The sequence below is a fragment of the Neophocaena asiaeorientalis genome, unplaced genomic scaffold (assembly GCF_003031525.2).
Source record: "Neophocaena asiaeorientalis asiaeorientalis breed wild unplaced genomic scaffold, Neophocaena_asiaeorientalis_V1.1 scaffold678, whole genome shotgun sequence".
NCBI lineage: Eukaryota > Metazoa > Chordata > Mammalia > Artiodactyla > Phocoenidae > Neophocaena > Neophocaena asiaeorientalis.
The window spans coordinates 1,065,007-1,090,926 of NW_020175038.1; the positions used below are offsets into that span (position 1 = coordinate 1,065,007).

The 25,920-nt window shown below is 40.6% G+C and overlaps 1 protein-coding gene across 2 annotated transcripts; it reads left to right on the forward strand.

Annotated features, from left to right (window-relative positions):
• Positions 1–570: 570 nt before the first annotated feature.
• Positions 571–24,107, forward strand: TERF2 (telomeric repeat binding factor 2). 2 transcript variants are annotated; one of them, XM_024763077.1, is made up of 10 exons: positions 571–984; positions 1,092–1,187; positions 1,825–1,955; positions 10,638–10,724; positions 11,770–11,916; positions 13,650–13,756; positions 15,092–15,484; positions 20,043–20,128; positions 22,184–22,224; positions 22,685–24,107. In XM_024763077.1, exons 1-10 carry the CDS (start codon positions 615–617, stop codon positions 22,841–22,843), a joined length of 1,617 nt encoding a protein of 538 aa, XP_024618845.1. In that variant the 5' UTR covers positions 571–614; the 3' UTR covers positions 22,844–24,107. The 2 variants fall into 2 exon arrangements, with proteins under 2 accessions (XP_024618845.1, XP_024618844.1); XM_024763076.1 differs by having other exon boundaries at positions 573–984; positions 22,181–22,224.
• The last annotated feature ends 1,813 nt before the right edge of the window (positions 24,108–25,920 follow it).

Below are 25,920 nucleotides of genomic sequence, written 5' to 3' on the forward strand. Positions count from 1 at the left end.
TAAACCTAAATGCCAACTTACCTTTTCATGTGGGATTATGGCTGATTTAAATGTTAACGTTTTGATTATTTTTTCTAATTGTTCTAAATGTGCTATTTTTGTAATTTAAAAACTATGTCTTAGAAAAAAGAATTTAAAAAAGAAAAAACAAAAATTTAAAAAGGGAAAAATTTTAAGAAAAAGAAAAACAATTTTTTTCTAATTATACGTCTTATATGTCTTAAGAGGTTCCTGCGGTGCCGGCCATATTCTATTTCTTGACCTCGGCTAGGTTAACACTGGCCTTTTGCTTTACTTGTTAAAATGTAAACTTGTTTAATAAAGTTTCCTCTCTGCATTTTACATTTCACGATTTTAAAAATGTTTAATAATTTATTTTATTTTTCAATATTTTATACACAGCCCTGCGTCTCTAGTATAGCGGTCCACAATTTCGGAGCAAACTTGACACCTCCTACCGCCGTTGGTTTACCCATCTGAGCAGCATGGACTTCAAGTTCCAGCAGGCATTGCGGCCGGCACACCGGGAACTACGGGGTCCAAGAGGAAGGCTGGGAGCGACCGGTCCTTGCCCTCCCAGAAGCCCGCGGGCGGCTCGGAACGCCGTCCGTATCATGGCCGCGGGAGCCGGGACGGCTGGCTCCGCTTCCGGCCCGGGCGTTGTGCGTGACCCGGCGGCGTCACAGTCGAAGAAGCGTCCCGGCAGGGAGGGCGCGCAGCGATCGGACGCGATGGCGGGAGGAGGCGGGAGCAGCGACAGCAGCGGGAGGGCTGCAGGCAGGCGGGCGTCCCGCAGTGGCGGGCGGGCTCGGCGGGGGCGCCACGCACCGAGGCTGGGGGGCTCCGCGGAGCGGGGCGCGGGGGAGGCGCGGCTGGAGGAGGCAGTCAACCGCTGGGTGCTCAAGTTCTACTTCCACGAGGCGCTGCGGGCCTTTCGGGGTAGCCGGTACGGGGACTTCAGGCAGATCCGGGACATCATGCAGGGTGAGGGCCGGGCCTGGGGAAGGAGGCTGGGGCTCCTGGGAAGGTGATCTGTGGGGCCTGAGTGTAGCGGCTGGGGGTCGCCGAGCCAACAATGTCTTCTCTCCCAGCTTTGCTTGTCAGGCCCTTGGGGAAGGAGCATACCGTGTCTCGGCTGCTGCGGGTTATGCAGTGTCTGTCGCGCATTGAAGAAGGAGAAAATTTAGGTATGGCTATTTTTTATGTTCTTCTCTGGGCTTCACTTATTTAGGGTTACGTTGTTTTCAAACTTACATCCTAGACTGAAGGGTTCAGGGTTAAGGTGGGCTACTATGTTTCAATCACGGTGTTTATTCTCTGGCCTTAGTTTTCTCCACTTAGTATTCTCTTGGCTGCTTTTCTATGTTTTTTATTTCCTCCCACCTGTTTCTTGCTCGCCCCAACTTTGTTGCTATGTAAAGTGAATTATGTGAAGATGGCCATTCTTCCTCCATAGTAGAGTGTTTTTAAACTATGAGCACTTTTTTTTTCCTTTTCCTAAATTGAACTTGACGGCCGTTTAGCAAAATGATCTTTAGTTTCTGGCCGTTTGTATCTGATGCTGCCATTTGAGATACAGATGCATGTGTTTAAAAATAACTTTTTACCTGTCTTGAAAATTAGTCACTTGAAATTCATGGATTTGAATTTGGACCCTTAACATGTTTGTAAGCCTGTAGCCAGTATGTAAGCAAATTAAATGCAAATCTTACTATATTTGCATGTTTCTTTTCTATATATATATACATATATATATATATTTGAACATAATTCTTCTGCTCTTTAGAAAATAGGTTAAAGTGAAAATTGTGCTCTTTGTCCTAGACTGTTCCTTTGATATGGAGGCTGAGCTCACACCACTGGAATCAGCTATCAATGTGCTGGAGATGATTAAAACGGAATTTACACTGACAGAGGCAGTGGTCGAATCCAGTAGAAAACTGGTCAAGGAGGCTGTAAGGCTCTATTTTAAATTTTTTTTTCTTTTACCAAAGATCAGAGGTCTTTGTGGAATCTGCTTATCTTTTTTGTGTGGGGTGGAGGACAAACAGGGATGGAGAGAGAGCAAGTGAGCAGAGCACACTCAGAACACATAATTCACACACATCGATGTTATTTCATCAGGTGACCCCTTCCTAGCCCAGACTTGGAAAGAACTGTTAATGGCTCAGCTTTTGTGATTTTGGTGGTCTCCCTTGTGGCCCTGGCAGGAGGGGCCACAGTACACAGGAAGTGAGTTGGCATTGAAGAATGACATTTTGTAGGTTATTATTACCATTCAGAGCAGCATCGTGAAAGGGCTAAAAGTAAATGGGCTAGGATCTTGTCACTCTTGTTTATTATAGACCAAGGAGAATAGCTGGTGCCTTGGGAAATGTGGGACTGCTTTGAGCTCTTTCATGCAATTGCAGAAAGAGGCTTAGGGAACATTCCCCTTGAACAGACAGAATCAGAGGTGCTGAGATATCAGCCATTTTGAAAAACAGTAGTGGTAGAAGGCTGGCGCAGGCAGTGTTCTCGACAAGAAAAAAGCTTGTAGAGTGTCTAGGAATTTGGGACTGGAACTATGTCATGGCTCAGGTAGCTTCAAGTAGTGGAACTTATTTATATTTAAAACATTGAAGCAGCCATGGAAACCAGTCAGAAAAAGCTTTTTCTTCTCCAATAACCAAGGCTGGGGGTGTGGAAGCAGATGCAGAGGTGGGGACTGAAGGACAACAGCTCAGCATTGCCTTGGCGGTAAAAGTAAGGATATTGGTAAGAAAAGATAACAGCACCTCGTAAAAGGATGGGATCTTGGGGGTGGGGGGGTAAGGGACAAAACCTTGTTTAGCAAAGACTTTCTGTCCCTTGGCTATGTGCTGGGTACTCAGACACCCTGTTTAAAAAAACAACAGTTAAAAAACTGTGTGTGGGGTGCAGATATTTATTCAGTTAAGGACCTTGGGCAGGAACAACTGTTAGTCTTACAAAGAATGCTTAGGAAATTCTAATTCCAAGGAGGAACGATTGCTAGATTTTTAGTATAGGTGAGTCAGGTTTGTGTTGGAGGTAAAATGCCAGAAAAGACATATTAGCAAGGGAGGAGAAATCCAGGGCTACTTGCAGAATAGCTAAGGATCTTTTGGATGGGAAGAAGTGGTACCAGTTCAGGGTACTTTATGTAACTACTGTTAAGTAGCCAGCTAATTCAGAAATGCAACTCCTTCAGAACACAAGGGATATAGATCTGTCTTCTGGCTGCTCTTCTGGTACAGTCTATGGGCTTTTATCTTTCAGTTGAATATTTATTATTTAAGTTCATAGATCTGTTTGGGGGCTTCATTAGGAAAAATCTATTAGCAAAATCCAGAGTCCCTTAAAATAGTCAACCATTTTCTTATGTTGACTCCCTTCTGCTTTTTCATTTTCCACCAGGTACCAGATCTCGTTACTTATATATTACTGTTGACTGCTGTGTAACAAATTAACCCCAAATTTAACAGCTTAAAACAATAAATATTATCATCAACCCCAAATTTAACAGCTTAAAACAATAAATATTATCTCTCAGTTTCCAAGAGTCAAGAAGCTGTTAGTGATTTAGCTGTGTTTCCTACTCGAGGTCTCTCGTGAGATGATAGTCAAGCTGCCTGCCAGGGTTGCAGTCATCTCAAGACTCAACCAGGACTGATGGGTCTGCTTCCATGCTCCCTCACATGGATGTTAGCAGGACTCACTTCCTCGCTGGCTGTTGGCTGGAGACTTCAGCTCCTCGCCTCTCCGTAGGGCTACTTACAATGAGGTAGCTTGCTTCCCCTAGAGGATCCCAGAGAACAAGAGCCCAAGACAGAAAGCTGTAGTCTTTTATAAACTAATCTCAGAAGTGACATACCACTTCTACCATATGCTCTTGGCCACACAGACCTGACCAGCTGGAATTTGTGGGTGGAATGGCACTATGCAGGAGGTGGGTATCATTGGGAGCCATCTTAGAGGCTGGCTACCATAGTTACCTTGATATCCAAGTTATTAAATGATACTGTATCACATGTCTCTTTGATTTATTTTTTTAATTTCTCATTTAGTCATAGAATTTGTTACCTTGGAATGCCTAGGCTCATTGAAGCTTTTTGATGCATTTTTAAGATCTCTAAAGTATCACAGCAATTTATCTTAAAGTTTATTAAATTTTTTAAAAAGCTTATCAAGTAAGTTGTTTGTTAAGTTAGAGCTTCTCAATGTATGATCCAGGGATCTTTGCAGGTCTTCGGGACCCTTTCAGGGGTCAAAACTATCTTTACAATAATGCCAAAATGTTAGTTGAGGTTTTCAGTGCACTGACATTTACACTGATGATGCAAAAACAGTGATGGGTAAAAATTTCTGGTGCCTTAGCGTGACCGTCACCAAGGCAGTGGTAAATTGTACTGGTAGTCATTGTATTCTTCATTGCCACATGCTTGCAGTTTAAAAAATAAAAAACAGCCAGTTTTAATTAAGAATGTCTTTGATGAAGCAGTAAAAATTACTAATTTTATTAAGTCTTGAGCAGACGTTTTTCCAGTATTTAGTCTGACAATATAGGAAGTTTTTCTGTAGCATTTCTGCTGCATACAAAAACACGATGGTTTTCTTCCGGATAGGTACTTGTGTGATTGAGTTGCATGCTGCTGATCTAGCTGCTTTTCTAATGGAGTACCATTTTTACTTGAAATAACTGACAAACTTTGGTTATTCAGATGTGGTAAATCTGGCAGTCACTTCAAGGAAAACAAGTGACAGTATTTGTTGGCAGAGGTAAAATTCAAGCTTTCAGGTGAAAATTAGAATTTTGGAAAACTTATATTCATGTGCTTGGTAGCTTCCCAATATTCAGACTTTTCTGATATGATTGATGGTGATATTAACAACTATGATTTTAAAAAGATTTTTAATGAATGTATCAACATTTGGAAGATCATGACTCAGTAAACCAGTAATTTCCAAATGATCGATGAATTGTATTGCAAAATCATTCATGGGTAACAGATCCATTAAAAGTGCAAGACAGACTAACAGATTTTAATGTAATAACGATGAAGAGTTCACTTGTCAAAGTTTGGTGTAGAGTCAAAGAAGAATGTCCACATTTTCTGAAAGAGCTATTAAAATACTACTCCCTTTTCCAACTTTATATCTGTGTGAGGCCAGATTTTTTAATATATTTCAACCAAAACAACGTATCACAACAGAAGAAATGCAGAAGCAGATATGAGAATACCATCTTCTTCTATTAAACCAGGTATTAAGGAGATTTGGAAAAATGTAAAACAATGCCACCCTTCTCATTAAACTTTTATTAAATAATTTTTCATAAAGATATGTTACTTATGTTAACCTGTAATGAGTTTGTTATTTTTTAATGAATTAATAAATATTTAAAATTTTTCTCAGTTTTATATTTCCAATACAGTGAATACAACGGATATAACCCACATAAACAAAAGCTCTTTGGGGTTCTCATTAACAGTTTACAGTATAAAGAAAGAATCCTGAGACCAAAAAGTTTGAGAATTGCTTCTGTAAGCTGATAATAATATTGAGACTACATTGGTTTTCTTTTCATAACTAAAAGAGAGATGCCTCAGATTTCTGTGAACAGGAGAGAGTAACATATATGGCATGTTCTTGGGAAGCATTTAGGTGTTGCTTTTGCTGTGTACCTTTGGTAATAGCACCTTGATTTTCTTTGAGGACCTTACCACATTTGAGGGGCTGGTGCATCAAACACAATGTCTTGAAACTTTAATTCTTGAAACAAAAAGCTTTGTCAAGGCTTTTTGAGCATCTGTGCTTCCCATAACAGCCTGGTTTCTTTGGCGAGTTTGCTTTTTTAGCCTTTCTTCACTTCTGTGAGTTTGGTTTTCTCTTCTTATGTCCTTTCTGGCCTTGCCTCTAACATAAACCTATCTCACCTATATTGAAAATCTGTGCTTGGAATTTCCCTTTTGTTTAAGTTAGCCAGAGACCATTGCTATTGCTTAGATGGTAAGAACCTTAACAGAAACATAAGAGAAGAAATTATACTTACTTCAAAAACTTTCAAGTTTTCAAAAAGCAAAGTTTGATCTCTTAAAAAACAAAAACAAATGAAAAAACTTCCCAGGAAATAATGCATAGTTTTAAAAAAGCTCATAGTACAAACTTCGGAGGCAGACTTTCAATTAAAATTTTGAAAGCATTCACATTTCCTTTCTTGTTTCACAAATTAAACATAGTAGGAGAGCTGTGTTCCAGTTCTGGGAAAGATAGATAAGCATATTCTTATCTTAGGGATGTGGGATCTTAGTTCCCTGACCAGGGATCAAAACTGTGGGATCTTAGTTCCCTGACCAGGGATCAAAACTGTGCCCCCTGCAGTGGAAGCACAGAGTCTTAACCATTGGACCCAGGGAAGCCCTTCTTCTGTCTTTCTTAATGCAAGTATAAATCCTGGACAGAATGAATGGAGAACTCAGAAATGTAAAGGGTAGTAAGCTATTGGAGAAGACCAGAATATGAAGGTCCACCAAACTGGTGATGAGTAGATTACCATTTTTTCCCTTTCCAGTATCACCAGGTCTGGATTTGAAGGATCCTGAAACCTGGAAGTGCACCCCTGGTGTGAACAGAAAGAACTCCAAGAGAGGCTCTCTCTGGTCTGAAGAGCAGGAAAGGGGATCTGCTAAGGATCAGAGAGGGTGGAGGAAATCTCGTTTTTTGTTTTTTGTTTTTTTCCTTTTTTCCCTTCTCTATCCTAGCACCCAGGCATTACTACACTGGTAGCAGCAGTGACCCAGTGATGACAGTGGCAGGAGGGCAGGCACCTAAACCTAAAGGAAGAGAACCCTTTCTCTTTAGCAGTAGAGCTGTGACTCCCAGAACTTGAAGTGGATTCCATTCCTTTTTTTTTTTACTGTCTATCCTGATGCTTAGTCCTGGATGCAGATGCAGTTAGTGTGTGGCAGAATAGGGAAACTAAAGCCCCAGGAATGCAAGGCTGGTTCAGTATTTGAACATCAGTGAATGTAATTTACCCTGTTGGTCCAAAGGAAAAACCATTGGTCATATCAATTGAAGCAAAAAAACGTTTGACAAGATTCAACATTAGTTCATGGTAAAAACACTCAGCACACCAGGAATAGAAGGGAACTTCCTCAACCTGATAAAAGGCATCTACAAAAAAAACTACAGGTAACATAGTTAATGGTGAAGAATGGAATGCTTTGACCTTAAGATCCAAAATAAGGCAAAGGTGTCCGTTCTCACCACTTCCACTCTACATCATACCAGAAGACCTAGCCAGTGCAGTAAGTCAAGAAAAAGAAATAAAAGGCAACAGATTGGAAAACAAGGAATAAAACTGTCCCTTTTTCCAGATGACATGGCTATCCATACAGAAAATTCCATGGAATATACCAAAAAAGCTATAATAAGTAAGTTTAGCCAGACTGCAGGATACAAGATCAACACATAAAATCAATCATATTTTCATATGCTAGCAGTGAAATGAAATGAAAATGAAAATCTGCAATGAAATTACCAAAACAGTTATTTACAATAGCTCCAAAAAAGAAAAGGAAAATATGTATAAGTCTAACAAAACATGTGTAGGATCTCTATTTGGAAAACAACAAAATGCTGATGAAGAAATCACAACCTATTAAATGGAAAGACATACCCTGTTCATGGATTGGAAGACCTAATATAGTTAAGATGTCAGTTCTCTCCAATTAATCTATGGATTTAATGTAATTCTAATCACAATCTCAGCAGGATTTTCTGTAGATACTGATTCTAAAAGACATATGGTAAGGTTAAAAAAAAGGCTAAAATAACGAAAACAATTTTGTAAAAGAAGAATGAAGCTGGAGGACTCACTACCCAATTTTAAGAATTACTATAAAGCTACAGTACTCATGACTGTAGATATATAGATTCGTGGAACAGAAGAGAGAGTCCAGAAATAGACCCACAAAAATATGACTGATCAATTTTTAACAAAAAATATGAAGGCATTTCAATGGAAAAAGATATTCAACGGAAAAAGGATAGTCTTCAACAACTGGAATTAAAACAATTGGATGTCCCTATGCAAAAAATAAATGAACTTTGACCTAAAACTCATACCAAAATTGATTCAAAGTGGATCATAATCTGAATGTAAAATGTAAAGCTATAAAACTTTTAGAAGAAAACTTGAAAAAAAAAATCTTCATGTCCTGGACTTAGGCAAAAAAGTTTTTAGATATGACACTAAAAGCAAGATCTGCAAGAGCATAAAGTGGACTTCATCAAAATTAAAACTTTTGTTCTGAGAAAAACACTGTTCAGAGAATGAACTCTCAAAATGAACAAGAAAACAAACACCACTATTTTAAAAAAACAACCAAAGAGAATACACAGATAGCAAATAAGCACATGAAAAGATGCTCATCATTTAGTCAATAGGGAAATACAAATTAAAACCACAGAGAATACTGGGACATACCTATGAGAGTGGCTAAACTTTAAAAACTACTAACACTAACAAGTGCTAGTGTGAATGTGGAGCAACTGGAACCCTCATACATTGCTGATGGGGTGCAGAATGGTATAGCCATTCAAGAAAACAGTTTGGCCATTTCTTATAAACATGCATTTTCCAAATGACCCAGCAGTTCCACCCCTGGGTATTTACCTTAGAGAGATGAAGTTATGGTCACACCAAAACCTGGACATAAATGTTTTAACACCTCTATTCATAATCACCAGAATTGCAGACCACCCAACTGTTCTTCCAGTGGGTGAATGGATAAACAAACTGGTACATCCATACAACAGAACACTGCTTCATCAATAAGACAGCAGGAACTACTGATAATGCAACAATACAGATAGATCTCCAGGACATTATACTGAGGGAAAGAAGCTAGACTCAAGGCTACATCCTTTAAAAATTAAGCTGTGTGATTTCATATATACTGTATGATTCCATTTATATGACATTCTGAAGAGATAAAACCCCTGAAAAGATCAGGGGTTAGGGATGGGGAGGAGGTGACTACAGAGTGCAGCACAAGGGAGGTTTATTTGATCCATGGTTTTTGGTATCATTGTGGTGGTTACAGAAGTTGATACATGTGTTAGAACGGTATGCCAAAAAAGTTAATTTTACTTTATGCAAGTTAAATAACATTTTAAAACATAATAGGACCTGGGACTTCCCTGGCGGTCCAGTGGTTAAGACTGCCTTCCAATGCGGGAAGTGTGGGTTCGATCCCTGGTTGGGGACCTAAGATTCCAGTGCCTCGTGGCCAAAGAACCAAAACATAAAACAGAAGCAATATAGTAGCAAATTCAATAAAGACTTTAAAAATGGTCCACATCAAAAAAAATCTTTTAAAAAAAACAATGTAATAGGACCTAAGCGATTTATAAAAAGTAAAACCTTTGTATGCTTCAAGAAAATAAGTATAGTCTTAGTATAGTTTTTCTGCTGAAAATGATGTAAAAGTGAATATGATGATCTGATTAAAATGAAAAGACTTATTTACTTTGTTCCCTCCCTGGCAGTAGGAACTTAGTGTTGTGCCTGCTCTTCAGAAGCGTTTGACACCAGTTTCCTTTGCCCTGTATGGCTGTGTTCAGCATGTGGAGGACAGAAGCACCAGAGAGTTGTACTTTCTGAATTCCCTTGCTAGTCCTCCTTCTCTTGGTCTGTATGTTTCTCCTTAAATTCTTCCCTGTGAAGACTGAAAATATCTATGGACCAGTTTTTCTTCCCTTTTTCGTGTGTGGGATATGTTTCTTTGAGACTGGATTTAAGGTAGCTACTTTATCCTGTTAGATAACTCCAGGTGGTCCCAATTTTTCCTTGCTTTTTAAAAAAAGTGCACATATGTTTTTTAAATATCCTTTTAATTTTCAATCACTGTTATTTGCCCTCTACATATGTTCTCTTGGGGGGTCTTGACCAAAGGATTCTCCTTTTTCTCTGTGGCTGATGAGACCTTCTCATCCTACCTGAAACTTTGTCCTTTCTTTGCTGCCTGTGGCTGAGCTGGGTTTGTTTGTCCCAGCAATTCCCTGCACACTTTAACTGGAGTTGGCCCGCTGGGGTTTACAGTATGAGAGGCTGTGCTGGTTCTCCTAGTGAACTGGCCTCAGGCCTTTCCTGAATGGAACTAGCAGAACTCTGTGGTCAGCAAATTATTCCCCTCCTCCCCCCACCCCACAGTATCTCCTCCTCTCATTCCCCCCATTACATCAAAGCTTTTGCAGCCAAAATGAACAAAACCAGTTGTTCTGGGGACCTGGGATGACTCCTGTCCATTTTGCCTTTCCTTAGGAAGCCCTATTCAGATTGGGTAAATGTCTGTAATCCAGGAGATCAGATTTTGCTTTATCAGCTATTTTTTTTTTAATCCAATGTAATGTTGAAAATCTACTACCTTACACACTGAAAGAGCGTACGGTTGTTCATACGCTTGAAAAATAATTGTTAGTTTTTAAATACAGGAATTTGATAGAATGTGATAAAGTTCTTGGGTATGTAAGACTCAGTTTTACTTTTTAGTTGAGCTTATTTTGATATTCTAATTATACCTTTCATTATTACAACAGTTTTAAAAAAAGTCTTTTTCCCCCTTTTGTAGGCAGTCATTATTTGTATCAAAAACAAAGAATTTGAAAAGGCTTCAAAAATTTTGAAAAAACATATGTCCAAGGACCCCACAACTCAGGTAAATTTGATATATTTTTGCTCCCATGACCTAAATCCAGCTCATTGCCTTTTGTGGGGAAACAGGGAAAGGGTTCTTTGTCAGGAATGTTATCTAAATATTCGCCTTTAAATATTCAGCACCTTGAGCATGTTGCCTTTTATCCCGGATAACTTACTGTTAGAATGGCATTTCAAAAATTTGTTTGAAAATTTTACATAAATCATTTACTTGCCCATTACTGTCAGGTTTCTGACAGAACTTTAGTGATCAGCACTGGTATTAACACTTCTGACTTTACATAAACGTTGATCCTGCAGACTTGAGAATCTGCCTTGGTGAGGACTTATCTTCTATTTTCTGGTGTCAAAAGCTCTGTTGGTACCCTGCTCTTATTTTTTTTCCTTTATAAATATAAATTTTCAGTTTTTGAAAAGGTAATACATATATGTAATACAACATTCGAAAGGTACAACAAAAGAGCTTAGTGAAAATTCTCTCATGTCTGACTCAGCCATCTCGTTCCTCTCCTTAGAGGCAACCAATGTTTTTTTCTTTTATTCTTAACAGAGATATTCTGTGCATATGCAAGCAAATAAGTATGCATGTGTGTACATATACAGACATACACATATATCCATTTTTCCTGTTCTTCCCATATACATTTGTGAGCATATTCTACACACTAATTTGAGCATTTTGCAAATTGCTTGTTTCCCTTAATATATCTTGGAGATCTTTTTATATTAGTACATAGGGAACTTTTCATCCTTTTTGGTTTTCTTTTTTTGGAAGTTTAAAAATCTTTATGTAAAAGTATAAAGGTACTTTAGATCTTAAGTTCTTCATCCTTTTTTTTTTTTATAGCTACATAGTAACCTACTGTGGCTGATCAGTAATTTTTTGACTTGTTCTACATTGTGGTAGGCTTCCCTTCTTACATGTGTACCAGTGATATTCATTGACAGCATTGTGAACGTTCTGATAGCTTTGTTTTAACTCATCATCATTGAATTTTTACTGGAGTTTTTCTTTCTCACATTGCAAAAATTGGTCCTTTGTGTAGAAGCTGAGAAATGATCTCCTGAACATTATCCGTGAAAAGAACTTGGCCCACCCTGTTATCCAGAACTTTTCCTACGAAACCTTCCAGCAGAAGATGCTGCGCTTCCTGGAGAGTCACCTGGATGATGCAGAGCCCTACCTCCTCACGGTGGGGCATGGCCTTCTCTTCTCATAACTGTGATGTAGCCTGGAGGATGTGTAGGCAGTTAGAAAAGGACAGCTCTTTTTTAAAGTGAAAAGAGTAAATGTGTGGAAAAAACTGAATTATATGTGCTATCTTTCTTAATTAAATGCCTTAAATATTCAGAAGCAGAGATCCTGGCAGAGGCAAATGCAACATTCCTAGTTTCCCTCACCTCCCATTTTTACTTCCTCTATGTGGCATTCATCTGTGTGGTTAAAGTAGGAGAACATTCAATTACAACTGATGGTGGTTCCCAAAGGAGATGAAATCTTGAGTTAAGTTTGGGAGAGGAAGAGTGGTTTGACAGATGTGGTATGATGGGGTTGTTGACAGGAAGGAGGCATAACTGGAGAAAAGTGTGACTAGAGTATGATTAGCAAGAGAGGCCAAATGAAGACATACTTTAACTGGATCAGAGGGATAAGCACAAAGAATGGATGCAGTGAGGCTCAAGACAGCACAGGGAAGAATTAGAACCTAGTCTGTCATAGAAGGTGGACCATGAACTGAATGAGAGGGTTTTTTTTTTTTGTTTTTTGTTTTTTGTTTTTGTGGTACGCGGGCCTCTCACTGTTGTGGCCTCTCCCGTTGCGGAGCACAGGCTCTGGATACACAGGCTCAGCGGCCATGGCTCATGGACCTAGCTGCTCCATGGCATGTGAGATCTTCCCGGACCGGGGCACGAACCCGTGTCCCCTGCATCGGCAGGCGGACTCTCAACCACTGCGCCACCAGGGAAGCCCGAGAGGGTTTTTTTTAAAACAAGGATTTTGATAGTGTTCAAATTATCCTAGTTCCTAACAGTAGATCTGCAAGGCCCATATCAGGATAGTGTCAGTGATCCTAGCAATCATTTGGCAATTCTCAAAATTATTTGTAAAGCAGATAGTTTGGAGTGTTCAAGGAGCAAGTGTCAGGATACTTGAGCCTGGCCTAGGAACTTGAGCCTGGCCTAGGAACCCTTCCTTCATATTCAGGTAACTGGAAAATAACCTGTCACTCTTTCTGTTGAGGACAGAATTCTCAGCTCTTAAGATACCACTCCTTACAGACATGCAATCTGAAATGGAATGATACTGGACTGACTGGAAATGTGTAGAAGTTCAGTCTGAGGGTAACAGAGGAGCAGCTGGAGTTAGAGCAAGATTGGCCTACTGAGGGCTTCATGTGGTACAAGTAAGGATTTTCAAAGAGTTGTTAATAGGCAAAACATTTGTGGCAAGTCATGAAAAATTCTATACACAAACTAAAAGACATTAATGTAGACATCAGTCATCCCTAAGCTTCAAAAAAAAAGATTTGACTTTTGCATATGACCCCAAAGGTCTATTAGGTATTCAGAAACTAAATTAGGGATGAGATTGGAAGGATAGAAGAGGAGATACAAAGTAAAATCATTTAAGTATTTGTTGTCCAAAATAACCTTTCAGAATTCTTGGAATATCAAGATGCTTTTAGCACCACTCAGGTTGAGTTCTCCTTTAGTATAGAAAACTGTGAGCCACTTTTTGAGGGAAGGGAGGAAGAAATTTGAGATAATTCTTGTAAGTTCGATCCCTTTTTATATCCTCCTCTAGTCTATGCCTAAATTGGGTTTGTAAGTGAGCATGCTTGCATATTGAGTATGTTCATGGTGAAAGAAGCAGTTAATGAAATTTTGTGACTTCCTCTTCCTGACGACATCTTTCCTTTCCCAGATGGCCAAAAAGGCTTTGAAATCTGAGTCTTCCACCTCAACCACAGTGAAGGAAGATAAACAGCCACCACCAGAGCCTGTTGAAAAGCCACTCAGAGAACCTGCCAGGTGAGAGAGATGCCCTTTTGTGATGTTGGCTGAAACACTGGGGTGATGTGTGGGAAGCATAGTCGTCGTCTTCGAGCAGGATCAGTGGTTTGACCTCTTAACATGTTACTGGGTTACTCGTGGAAGGCACTGTGGGATTTACAGAGCACATCCTGGGAAGATGGGAATATTGAAAATGGGATGTCAGATCCTTGGCAGAAGTTCCTGACTGGCTATTCCTCAAAGGTTCTTTCCTTCTGTTTCTCTCTCTTTGCCTCACCTGTATCTACTCAGTACTTCCCTGTTGATACCTCATCTCTTAATGCAGTGCTCACACTTGTGAATCAGATTCCCAGGACCAGTTAACAAAGCAGAGGTCACACGTTTAGATGTGTTTGGGGGGGGCCCAGTAGGAGATGTAAAGGAGCAAAGTGGGTCTAGGATAATACAGTTGAGAGCACGGGACTGGGACACAGAGAGGGCATGCTTTCCAGCTTCGTGTGATTGTTGCTACGTGAGACGTCCAAAGATGTCCAAACTTCAGTTCAAATTTTTATGTGAGACGTCCAAAAAAATTTTTTTGAGATTTCCCAGTTTTTGAATGTTGGCGGTTAGTCCAATTAAAAAAAAAAAAAAAAAACTTGAATAGCTTAGACAAGACACATCTGCCAGCTGGGTTTGGCCTGCAGGCTGCCAGTTTGCCCTCTCCTAACAGTTTTTACTTAAAACATCCAAATGATAGATGAACTTTATTTTGAAAAGGTAGTTTCTCCAAGACTGTGTGGCACTCTTCTCACTCTGAGAATTCTCAAGATCCCATTTATAAGTGTAGTGTAGGAGAAAGAGGGCAGAATGGAGGCCAGTCTCTTACTTCTCTCACATGAGGGTTGGACTAGGACAGCTGGAAGAAGAGTTTAGACTTCAAGGTGAGATTGCTGGATTATCAGTTGGTTGTCCAGATGGACTGTAGTTGTTAGCACTACACAGAGTTCTTGCATTGTGGAAAGCACCACTTTAGTCCATGCAGACTAATGGGTTAGACCGCACACAGGCTGAAGAGGTCTCTGGAGGGAGTATCATTGGCCCTAGTTCCTTTAGGGTTCTCTTACTTGAAGTTTAAGCTCCATAGTTCAACTTACATATCATATTTAAAGCCTCTGTTTAACACTTATAAATGGAAGCTTTTATAAATAAAGCTTGTATCACGCACCCTGTTTTTTTTTTTTTTTTTTAATGAAGAGTTCTCAACGTGAGGAGTTTCTAATTTGAAGCTTCCCACTTTGAAAAAGTTGTGGCTGCTTGGACAAGCATCCACAATGGTGAAACTGATCTCTGTTATGTTTGCATTATTTGTAGGCAGCTACAGAACACTCCAACCACCATTGGAATTATGGCTCTGAAAGCAGCTTTCAAGACTCTGTCCAGTGCACAAGATTCTGAGGCAGCCTTCTCAAAACTGGACCAGAAAGATATGGTATTTCCTAATAAAGTGTGCCCATCATCACCAGCCCTCAAAAACAAGAGACCGAGAAAAGATGAAAACGAAAGTTCAGCCCCTGCTGAGGGTGAGAGTGGCTCTGAACTGCAGCCCAAGAACAAGCGCATGACAATAAGCCGATTGGTTTTGGAGGAGGACAGCCAGAGCACTGAGCCCAGCGCAGGCCTCGACTCCTCCCAGGAAGTCATTCCTGCTTCACCATCCAAGCCCACCATCCTCAACCAACCCCTCCCTGGGGAGAAGAATCCCAAGTATGAAGACCTTCTTTGTAGAAGTTTGGGGGCTGGTTGGTGGTCCTGGTTATGCCTGGTATTGCTTCCGGGAATGAAGTAACTTTCAGCTAAGTTATTCACCACCAAGGCTTGCTCAGACTGCTAGAATGTGACTCAGGGTGGGGAGTGACGTCGTAGCCATCCTGCCAGTTCTGATGCCCCACATGTGGGCTTCCAGGCATTGCACTAGGCAGGAGTGAGGGTGAAAGGGTGTCAGAGCCTCCTACTCACCGCTGCTTCCATTTTTAGCAAACTTCTGAGTGCCTTGACTACTAAATATTAGTCTTGTTTGTTAAAGGAAGTTTGTTTGAATTGGGCCACGTTATACTTTGATCCTTAAAAGAGATTTATGAATATTTATAGTTTTGCACATTCTATGAGCATTTGAGACTTGGCAAATTCAGTAATTACTAATCTCTCACATTGTGCTAGGTTCTGTGGGGCAGTGGTTAGAATGCTTTCATTTTGCTCCCCATCATGACCCCCAACCTGGCTTTCAGTTTTGCTACCATTTGTGCCCTCTTGTGGATCTTTCCTCTAGGCAAACTGGTCTGCTTGCTCTCCCTGGAACCCTGTTTCTACTACTGTACTCTTCTTGCTGCCTCTCATTCCCCACATTCGGACTATCATTCCTCCACCATTGCTTATCAAAATCCCATCTGTCTTTCAAAGAGAAGAGAAACTGATGTTGACTAAATACTTTCTGCGGGCCAAGCACTTTCACATATTATCTTACTGAATATCTACACTCCTCACTCTGTGAGTGATTTACTAGCCCCACTTTATAGGTGAGGAAGGTTCAGAAAAGTTACTAACTTAACCTGAAGTCACACAGATAGAAAATGGCAAAATTGGGCTTTGGGATTTTTAATCCCAGTCAGTCTTGACACAAAAGCCCGTGGCCTGTATACCACGTACACCAAGCTGCCTCTTAAAACTCTGCCTCCTCCATAAATTTCCCCTGGTCACCCTGCTGTCAGTGATCACCTCACTGATCTCCCACGGTTATTGCCATCTCTACTACTGCTCTCTGTTACAGCTGTTTGGGGACCTGTGTCCTGGCATGCTTGTGCTGGGTGCCCTGCAGGGCTGTGGCATCTGATAAATGATTTATACTCAGGCACAGCTCTGCACTATATGCACCACTTCCTGCATCTGGAAGTGACTGAGTCATTGGCTGGGCAGGCAGATGCAGTCAGCACACTATTGCTCTCATTTGGTACCTGATCTCCTCTACCCCTCACAGCAATTCTATGAAGTGTAAGTATCGCTCCCATGAACAGACAAGGAAACTGGAGAGAGTGCATGATTACAGTGGTTTTATAAATGGGAGACTCTGTGAAGGTTTCAGATACATCTCTCTCATGTGTCAAGGGTATGAAGTATGATGGGTACTCTCAAGCAGAGGTGGGCAAATTATGGCCCCTTGGCTAAATCCACCTGCTGCCTGTTTTTGTAAATAAAGTTTATTGGAACACAGCCACACCCATGAATTTTGTATTATCTGTGGCTGCTTTTGATGCTACCTTGAGTTGAGTAGTTGCAACAAAGACAGTAAGGCCTGCAAAGCTGAAGGTACTACTGGCCCTTTACAAAAAAAGGGATCCTATGACCCCGGCTCTAAACGAAGCGTTATGTGAGGTGCCTTGGGAGCTGCAGGGAAGAAGAGCTGGGCCTGGGCAGCAGAGTTGTGGGTGGAGCAACCTTGCTGAGGAGCAAGTGTTGAGCTGGCCTTGAAGAATGAGTAGGAGGTCATCCAGTAATATTGGGAGGTCAGTTCTAGGAAACAGGAGCCTCTTGAATTACAGCATGAGAAAGCCTGGTATGAGCCGGAAAATGTCATGTAATCTGTATGGCAGGAGAATATAGGGCACAGAGAGGATTAAGGGAGAAAAGTCTAGATAGGTAGATGGGCCAGATTTTGAGTTCCTATTATATTCCATCAGGCAGAGGTTCTCAAGAGGGGCTTCATATCACAATTACCTGTGCAGTGTTTAAAAAAATATATATTCCCAGGCTCCTGTCTACTGAATTAGAAGGGACAGGGTAGTGTTCTCTAATCTGCTTTGCTAACTGTGCCCCAGATAAGTCTAATACACCTGATCAGAAAGCCTCTGAGCAGACACCACTGAGGGCTTTTGAACAGACACTGAGGGAAAGAAGAGGAGGGTGGCTGGAGACTGCTGCCCGGTGAGCAGTCAGGACCCAGGGGAAGCTGGGCCAGTGGAATCTGAGGAGGGGAAGGCAGGATTAGGGTCTATCACCTAGATGGCAGGGCCACGACTACTATATTTTTATATCCCCCACAGCACAGAACTAGTGCTTACTAGATAGTTTACTAACCAAACAAAGTAACAGTTCTTGGTTCTTGCAATTTAAGGGGCCACATGCAAAACTTCTATAAAAGGCTAGCAAAGGGTAAACATTTTAGGCTTTGTGTCTGTTGCATATTCTTCGGTTTTGGTTTTTTTTTTTTACAACCCTTCGGAAAATGTAAAAACCATTCTTAGTTCAAGGGCTATACAAAACCAGCAGCCACAGGCTGTAGTTTGGCAACTCCTCTAGATCATGAAGTTTTAACTTCACCAGTCAGGAGCGCAATGAGCCAGGAAGTGACCCGGCTTGCCCGCACGGCCACCTAACAGTTAAGATGAGGACCAAGGTCTCAGCCCCTTCCACAACATGAGAAGTTAAGAAATACCAAAATGTTTATACATGTAATAGCAAATGCTGAGTTCAGAGGAGGAGCAGAAAGTTACCAAGTAATCTGCAAAGACTGTCTGCAGGAAGGGTGAATAGCCACTTAGGTGAAAATGATGGACCCTGAGGTTAAAATCTGTTTTTATCCCAGGACTTGGATAAATAGATGGAAAACTTAAACTGTAATGCTGTCTGACCTTTATTTATGAATAGTAATTGACACAGCTAATATCCTGAGAAGAAAAAAACTCGTGTAATTTTTTTTTTTACTTTGTCTCAAGCAAATCAGTTGTTCTTAGAAATAACCCTTTGGGGGATATGATCCAATTTAAAAATAAAGAAAAGTAAAGAGTACACCATTTGTCCCAGCCACTTAGGTAATTGCATAGAAAACTCATGGAACTCAAGGAATTTTTTTCAAGTTTATGCACTTATTAAGCAAACTGCTTTCATTTGCAAAATACCCAGACAGCCTTAAAAATAAATTTTTTTTATAGCGGGGAAGGAAACAACAGTTTGTTTCTACTCTCTTGGTCTGGTTTTTCGGTGACTTTGATCTATATAAATTCTTCAAAACTTAGTTCAGATACTTTCCATGTTTGTTTTGTAAAGGATGTTATAATTCTGAGGTCAGATTTGTGCTATGTTCTGTAAGAGTGACTATAATTTTCATTTATTTAATAACTTGGGTTTTGGATTATTTTTCAGGTTTGGGACTGTTTTTGGTTGCACCCAAGTACTCAAAATTTCATGTTCACAGGAATGATTCTTATTTGCTTACTATTCTAATCTTTGATGGTATAAGTCTTTTACAGCTCTTTGATAATCTCATTATTAGTTTAGCTAGTATCTCTCCAGCTTCTATGAGGGTGTGTGTTACTGCGCCCGGTGTTTGGAGTAGACAAATGAGGATATGGTCCCTGCCGTCAAGGTGCTTATGGTTAAGGGTATGTCATGATACGATTGTGTAATAAAGTGGAATCACTATCATAAGGGCAGAGGAGCGGGGGCTTTTTGTATGTGTTGGGCAGTCTTCATTGAGAACGATGGCCTTGAAAGATGGGCAGGACTTCACTTGGCAGGGAAGGGAATCCCAAGGAGAGAGAACAGCAAATAAAGAGGCAGGAAAGCACAGAACTTACAGGAGGAAGGAGGAGCAGAGGGCGGTGGGGGTGTTGGTGGGAACAGGAGGAACTGCTGAGAAACTGACAGGCCAGACTGCATGATCTTGATTCCCCCATACGGGCATTTAGGCTTCATTGTTTAGGCAGTGAGGAGCCATCACTGAATAGGGGAGGGATGTGGTAATTTTAGGATGATTGTTCAGGTGGCTTTGGAAGGGGAAGGGGCTAGTGGGGAGAGACTCCAGTTAAGAGGCTAGTGTAATACTGGTGAAAGGTATTGCATCATGGGCTTCGACTAGGGGAATGGGGAGGGAAAGAAGAACAGTCCAGAGATAGGAATAGAGCATGTCTGTGATGGAGGGGAAGGAGTTTGTAGCTCTAGGTTAGAAGAATGCTGAAATCTGTAATGGAGTCCAAACCAACCAACCAACCAACTAACCAACCAAACAAACAACAGGAAAATGAACAGATCATTGAGGGGGATGGTGATGTATCCAGTGCTGAGTTTGAGAGATGGTCCTGAAACCTGGGGGATGTTGACATGGAGAGGCCTGGCCAGGTCAAGATTTGGCAGTTGTATGTAGGTGAATCTCGAATGTGGTCACAGCAGAACAGGGAGGAATACAGGGCCATGAGTAGAGCTAAGGACAGAGTATGGGATGACCTGGGATGACTTTGTTTTACACCTTGTCCTCTCGCTGATGTTCCCTCAGAGTACCCAAAGGCAAGTGGAACAACTCTAATGGGGTTGAAGAAAAAGAGACTTGGGTAGAAGAGGACGAACTGTTTCAAGTTCAGGGTAAGCCAGAAGATTCTCATTGGTCTCTCCTTGACACTTGCTGAAGTGTAGGTGCATGTTACTGTCACATCAATGTTCCAGAAATTGCTTGTCTCCAAACTAGAAAAAGTTTAAAAGTTCCTCATTGTGATTCATGAGGAATCAGTTTTATGTCTTTTCCCATTAAACAATGGAGACTATCAAAGCAACGCTTTATATTTAAAGAAAACTCCTGGTTTGGTTTAATAAATCCTATATTTAATTGTAGTTGATGTTCTTCCTAAAGTTTTTTAAATAGAAAAGGTAGAAATGGTCATTCCTTACATGTCTTATTTAAGTAAATAATCTCTTACCTCTTTCTATATATGTGTTTTTTCCTAAGATGAGAAACTTTACTTTTCCTTAATTAATATTGAACTTCATAGTATTTGCATTAGGATCTCTCCCACCACATATTTTGCACTCTGATGGAAATATATACATGCTAAACCTTAGTTTTGGAGATTCTGAAGACTTCTGTAACACAGCAGCAATAGTAATCCTTTGCCAACCTCAAAGGTTTTGCCCTTAAAAATTACCTTTCATTGGCAAAAGCATAGTTGGGAAAATCAAGATTACACAGAAAATGGGAGAAGTAACAATAAAAGTGGCATTAAATATTTTAAGAACAGGATATAAAAGTTCTAGAAAACATCCACTTCTGATGCAGTCCAGATTTGTCAGTTTCAGAAATCGGCTTCTACTATATCATGAAATACTTCATAATTTAAAAATAAATAATGTGCTCCTGTAAGTATCCCTTTTCCTGAGTCACCTTTCTTCACTCTTCAGGAAGCATTACTGGGACAGTGGCGTCTGCTGAGGCAGACACTGTAGCAAGTTTCACATTTATGCAACTTTGCCTTTTCTTGCAGCTTTTTAACTGGCTCTTGTTGGCTTGAGATGGCATGTCCATTATACTTGTATACCCTCCTGTAGCCCCCTGGTCCTTTAAAATATTATCTTGGTCCCTGTTTTTGAGGCCTGATCTATTTCCATAGGATGAGAGGGTACAGTTTGACCAGATCTCACATGGTCTGTTGGAGTGGGAAGCAATAATCATTACCCCATTCTTTTTTTTTTTTTTTACCCCATTCTTTATGTTTGAAGAATTGAGCCAAATTTTTTTTTAATGTATTTATTTATTTATTTTTGGCTATGTTGGGTCTTTGTTGCTGTGTGCGTGTTTTCTCTAGTTGTGGCGAGTGGGGGCTACTCTTTGTTGCAGTGCGTGGGCTTCTCATTGTGGTGGCTTCTCGTTGCAGAGCACAGGGTCTAGGCACACGGGCTTCAGTAGTTGTGGCTCACGGGCTCAGTATTTGTGGCTCATGGTCTCTAGAGCGCAGGCTCAATAGTTGTGGCGCACAGGCTTAGTTGCTCCGCAGCATGTGGGATCTTCCCGGACCAGGGCTCGAACCCATGTCCCCTGCATTGGCAGGTGGATTCTCAACCACTGCGCCACCAGGGAAGCCCCCAAATTTTACTTATATCTAACAATCAAGGATTTGGAAATTCAAAAACAGTAAAACTGTGTTATTTCAAAGCAGTAATTAACAAGGGGTTATAAAGCAGAAATTATATATGTACATACACACACTCAAATGTGTATATATACACAAATATATATATTACATACACATGCATATATATATGTATGTGTATATATATATATTAGGATTTTATTTTATTTTATTATTTTTTTTTTTATATTAGGATTTTAAATACCACAGTTCCTCAGTAAGTTTAGAAAATGATAGCGCTTTTACTAAAGAGCCTGAAATCCATCATTAACCAACATTTATTGAATGCCTGATTGTAAAGTATTTGCTTTGTACAGATTCTCATGGACTGAAATGATTGGTATCTTGCAAGCAGAGGACAAAATCAAATTATCCTTTAGTGATGTCCTTTCTTTTCTCAAAGTTTGTAAAATTTGAATCAAGTTTTCCCTTTGGAGACGTTCTATGTCTTTTTCTTGTGGTTTGTGCCGAGAAAGGTAAGCTCTGAAATGAGTCTACTTTTAATGTTTTCCAGCAGCACCAGATGAAGAGAGTACAACCAATATAACAAGAAAGCAGGTAATTTTAAATTCTCTTTTCTGATCTTTTCTGGTTGTGTAGGTAGAAGAGAGATAAAATAAGTACCCACATCTCACAGGCATAGACTACCCATGCACCTGGTAAAAAATTTTATTTGTCATTTTCAGATAATCCAAACTAAGTTAAATACTCTCTGGAAGAAAAATCTAGGTGGTCAGAAAGCTGACGCATTTCCTAACCATGAACAACACACGTTTGAAATTTTGAATCCAGAAATGGTTATAAGTTGAGGATGAAATGGCAGGACACTGAAAATTAGGAAATGTCCAAATCCATGGTGTTAACTTATATTCTATATCATGTTTTAAAAGTATAAATCCTTCCTTTGGGTTCAGATTATTCTCCTAGGATTGAGTTTACCTCTTTACTATATGAAAATATAAATAAGTGGAAAGACAGGTTGTGATAAATCCTTTGTTTTTGTGTGTTTTTTTTGCAGAAGTGGACTGTAGAGGAAAGCGAGTGGGTCAAGGCTGGAGTGCAGAAGTACGGGGAAGGAAACTGGGCCGCCATTTCTAAAAACTACCCATTTGTGAACCGAACAGCTGTGATGATTAAGGATCGCTGGCGGACCATGAAAAGACTTGGCATGAACTGAAACAGGCCTTCATTTCCACAGAATTCACAGGAGCATGGTTCCTAATAATAGCCCCTGGTAGTCTGCTGTTTCTTTCAGAAGCTGGGCTGGGATGAGAATTTTGGGCATCTTCCTCCCATGTGGGGGAGGTTCCAGTTCCACTTCATCACAGTTGGAGATCATGGAGCTGAGAAACAAAGCCAAGTCCACCCCATGTCCTTGACAGAGGTGACAGGCACATAGCTTGTACAGTGCCAGAATACCATTAGTATTTCCCTTCTTTAGTGGTTTGCTTGAATTTAAATCCCTGGTAATCAGTAGAACCTTCTCCTAGGAAATGGTGGAGTCTGTTAGGAGTCACTTTTGACTCCATGACCTGTTAAAACCAGCAACATGAGCATTACTTGGAGCGAACTTGTTCCAGGTAAAGCTTTGGCCTTCTGATGCACATGCAAAGGAACTTCATCTGTCATGAACCCAGGTTGATGAGAAACCAGTCCTGGTGGAATCAGAGTCCCTTTAAAAACTGTTTAGCCAGTTGTGACATCAACTCCTAGACGTGACTGCCTTGGCATTTGCTCTATTTGCTGGGCTACGTAGGCAGGTTTAACCTCCACTTTTCACGTGGTTGAACCAGTGTGTTTTTTGGTAAAATGGTGATTGTAGATAAGCTTAGCCCCTCTCCCCATCCTCTCTTCCCAATTCCCTTCTTTATGCTGGACTTTTAAAGCTTAAAAAAATCCTGATTGAGTATAAATGCCTAATTCCATTCTTTGTGAAATGGTTGCTTCCGCCTGATTCCCTAATTGTGCTGTGTTAGTGTCTTGCACTGGAATTCAACATTCCCTTCTCCTTTTGTACTGTGTTGTGCTTGCTGTCTCTCAGACATCCTTAAAGACTGTCTTTTTAGGAAAAAAGAATTTCAGTAAAGTGTTTTCTGTAATTTTTTTAAAATGAGAATTATTGTCCATAACTTGTAGCATTCTTCATTAAAGTCTTGCTTCTCTCAAATTTAAGTAGCTGTTTAATTGCAGCTGAAAAGATGGAGGTAGCAAAATGTTGAACAAGCTTTGCTAAACCATATTGTCCATGTTAAGAAGCTGATGTCAAACTGTATTGGATGTTCTAATCGTTGGAAGCTGTGCCATACAGAGATGTGAAAGTTTCCTCTTAATTTGTCCATTTCTTCATATAACGTACCTCCGGGGACAAAATAATTCCTTTTTTCTCACTTTTGAGTGAGGGAAAGGCAAGATGTAAAGAAATGCTAAAGTTTAAAAATTCATCCTGTAGTTGAAATTTGGAAACTTTGTACAGCTTTATTACCTATTAACTACGTGTTTGGGGGTTGGGTACTGCTGTTTTTCTAGCAATTAACCCCAAATGAAACTACAATGAGAAGGCAAGAACTGGATCTCCACTCAATCTGGTTGTAGATACTTGTGATCTCCCTCCAAACCAAGCTTTAGGATCCAGAAGCTTTTTACCTTCAACTCTCACATTGTTAGATTGCACTCTCTAGGTAGAAGAATGACACTGTGATACATTTAAGGAAGCAAAATATCCTAATCGTGTTTCTCAAAATTTGAGAAATGCATAGATCTATTAACATTTTTTAACATAACTTCAATGCTATCTTTATTATGTTATAAAATGTGTACAGACATAAAACTCTGCCTACAGTTTCTATAGAACTATACAACTTACTATGAACTGGTGATTGTTTTGCTGAATCTAAGTCACTGCTCACCACATGAGTAGTGCTAGGACTATGGCAGTGGTGGGACTCTGGTGGGGATGCCTGTGCCACTATGTACTGAGAAATGATCCCAGTCTCTCCCACCTTCACCTTAGTGAGACTGCTGCAGAGCCTCTGTGCCTCCAGACTGCTGTGATGTCATCTGGCCTTTGCTGGAACTGAACACAGTTATGAAATGTGTTCTTCATAACATAACACGTAGCTGTGACAGGTAAAGTATTACCACTTGGAGTCACTGTGATGCCTTCTGAAGCAATACTTGGTTAGAAGGTACTCATGCTGTTTTGTTTTTTAAGATTATGGCTGAGACAAAAACATTTAGACATTGTCAGAACTCAGAGACTAACAGACACACTGTCCTGATGGGTAAGAGTCTGAGGCCCACTCAGGGCCCCAGCTGTGCCAGCTGTGCTTGGAGATGGTGAGTTAGCCACTGGAATCTCTGGATGTCCATTTCCTCATCTCTAATGTAGTAGGTAATAGTACTTCCCTTGTAGGCTGTTGTGAGAATAAAATAAGATGCACGTAACTGTCTCCGCCATGAAGTCAGCCTTCTTCCCCCTGTGGGTGCTGAAGAAGCCACAGATAAAAGAAAGATCAAGGGTTTGAACAATAGTCTTTTTATTTATTTGTTTATTTATTTTTTGGGGCTGCACTGGGTCTTTGTTGCTGCATGCGGGCTTTCTCTAGTTGCGGCGAGCGGGGCTACTCTTCGTTGTGGTGAGCGGGCTTCTCATTGCTGTGGCTTCTCGTTGCAGAGCACAGGCTCTAGGCACGTTGGCTTCAGTAGTTGTGGCACGAGGGCTCAGTAGTTGTGGCTCACAGGCTCTAGAGCGCAGGCTCAGTAGTTGTGGCGCACGGGCATAGGTAGCTCCGCGGCATGTGGGATCTTCCTGGACTAGGGATCGAACCTGTGTCCCCTGCATTGGCAGGCAGATTCTTAACCACGGCGCCACCAGGGAAGTCCCTATAATAGTCTTTAAGTGGATTTTGGATAGCTTTAGATGACTGTATCAGTCAGGTGGAAGGTAGCAGAATTAGGATTATCAGTGGAGGGGTTTGACCACTGTCTCTTGCTCATTCTTCATCCATTTAAATTTTTACACACACTTCCATACTGTGCTTTGCTCTCCTAAACTGTAGCACTGGGCAGAAAGAGGTCTGTTGAAACAGGTGTTGCCCCTCACGTCTTATAGGAGGGACACGTATCATCTAGCAATTTGATACGAATGAGAAAAATCTCCCCAGCCACTGTGTACCGAGAAATGAGTCTGTACATTCAGGTGGTTGTAAATAAATTTGCCTAACGTTTACCCCCAAGAGGCAAGAACTGAAAAAT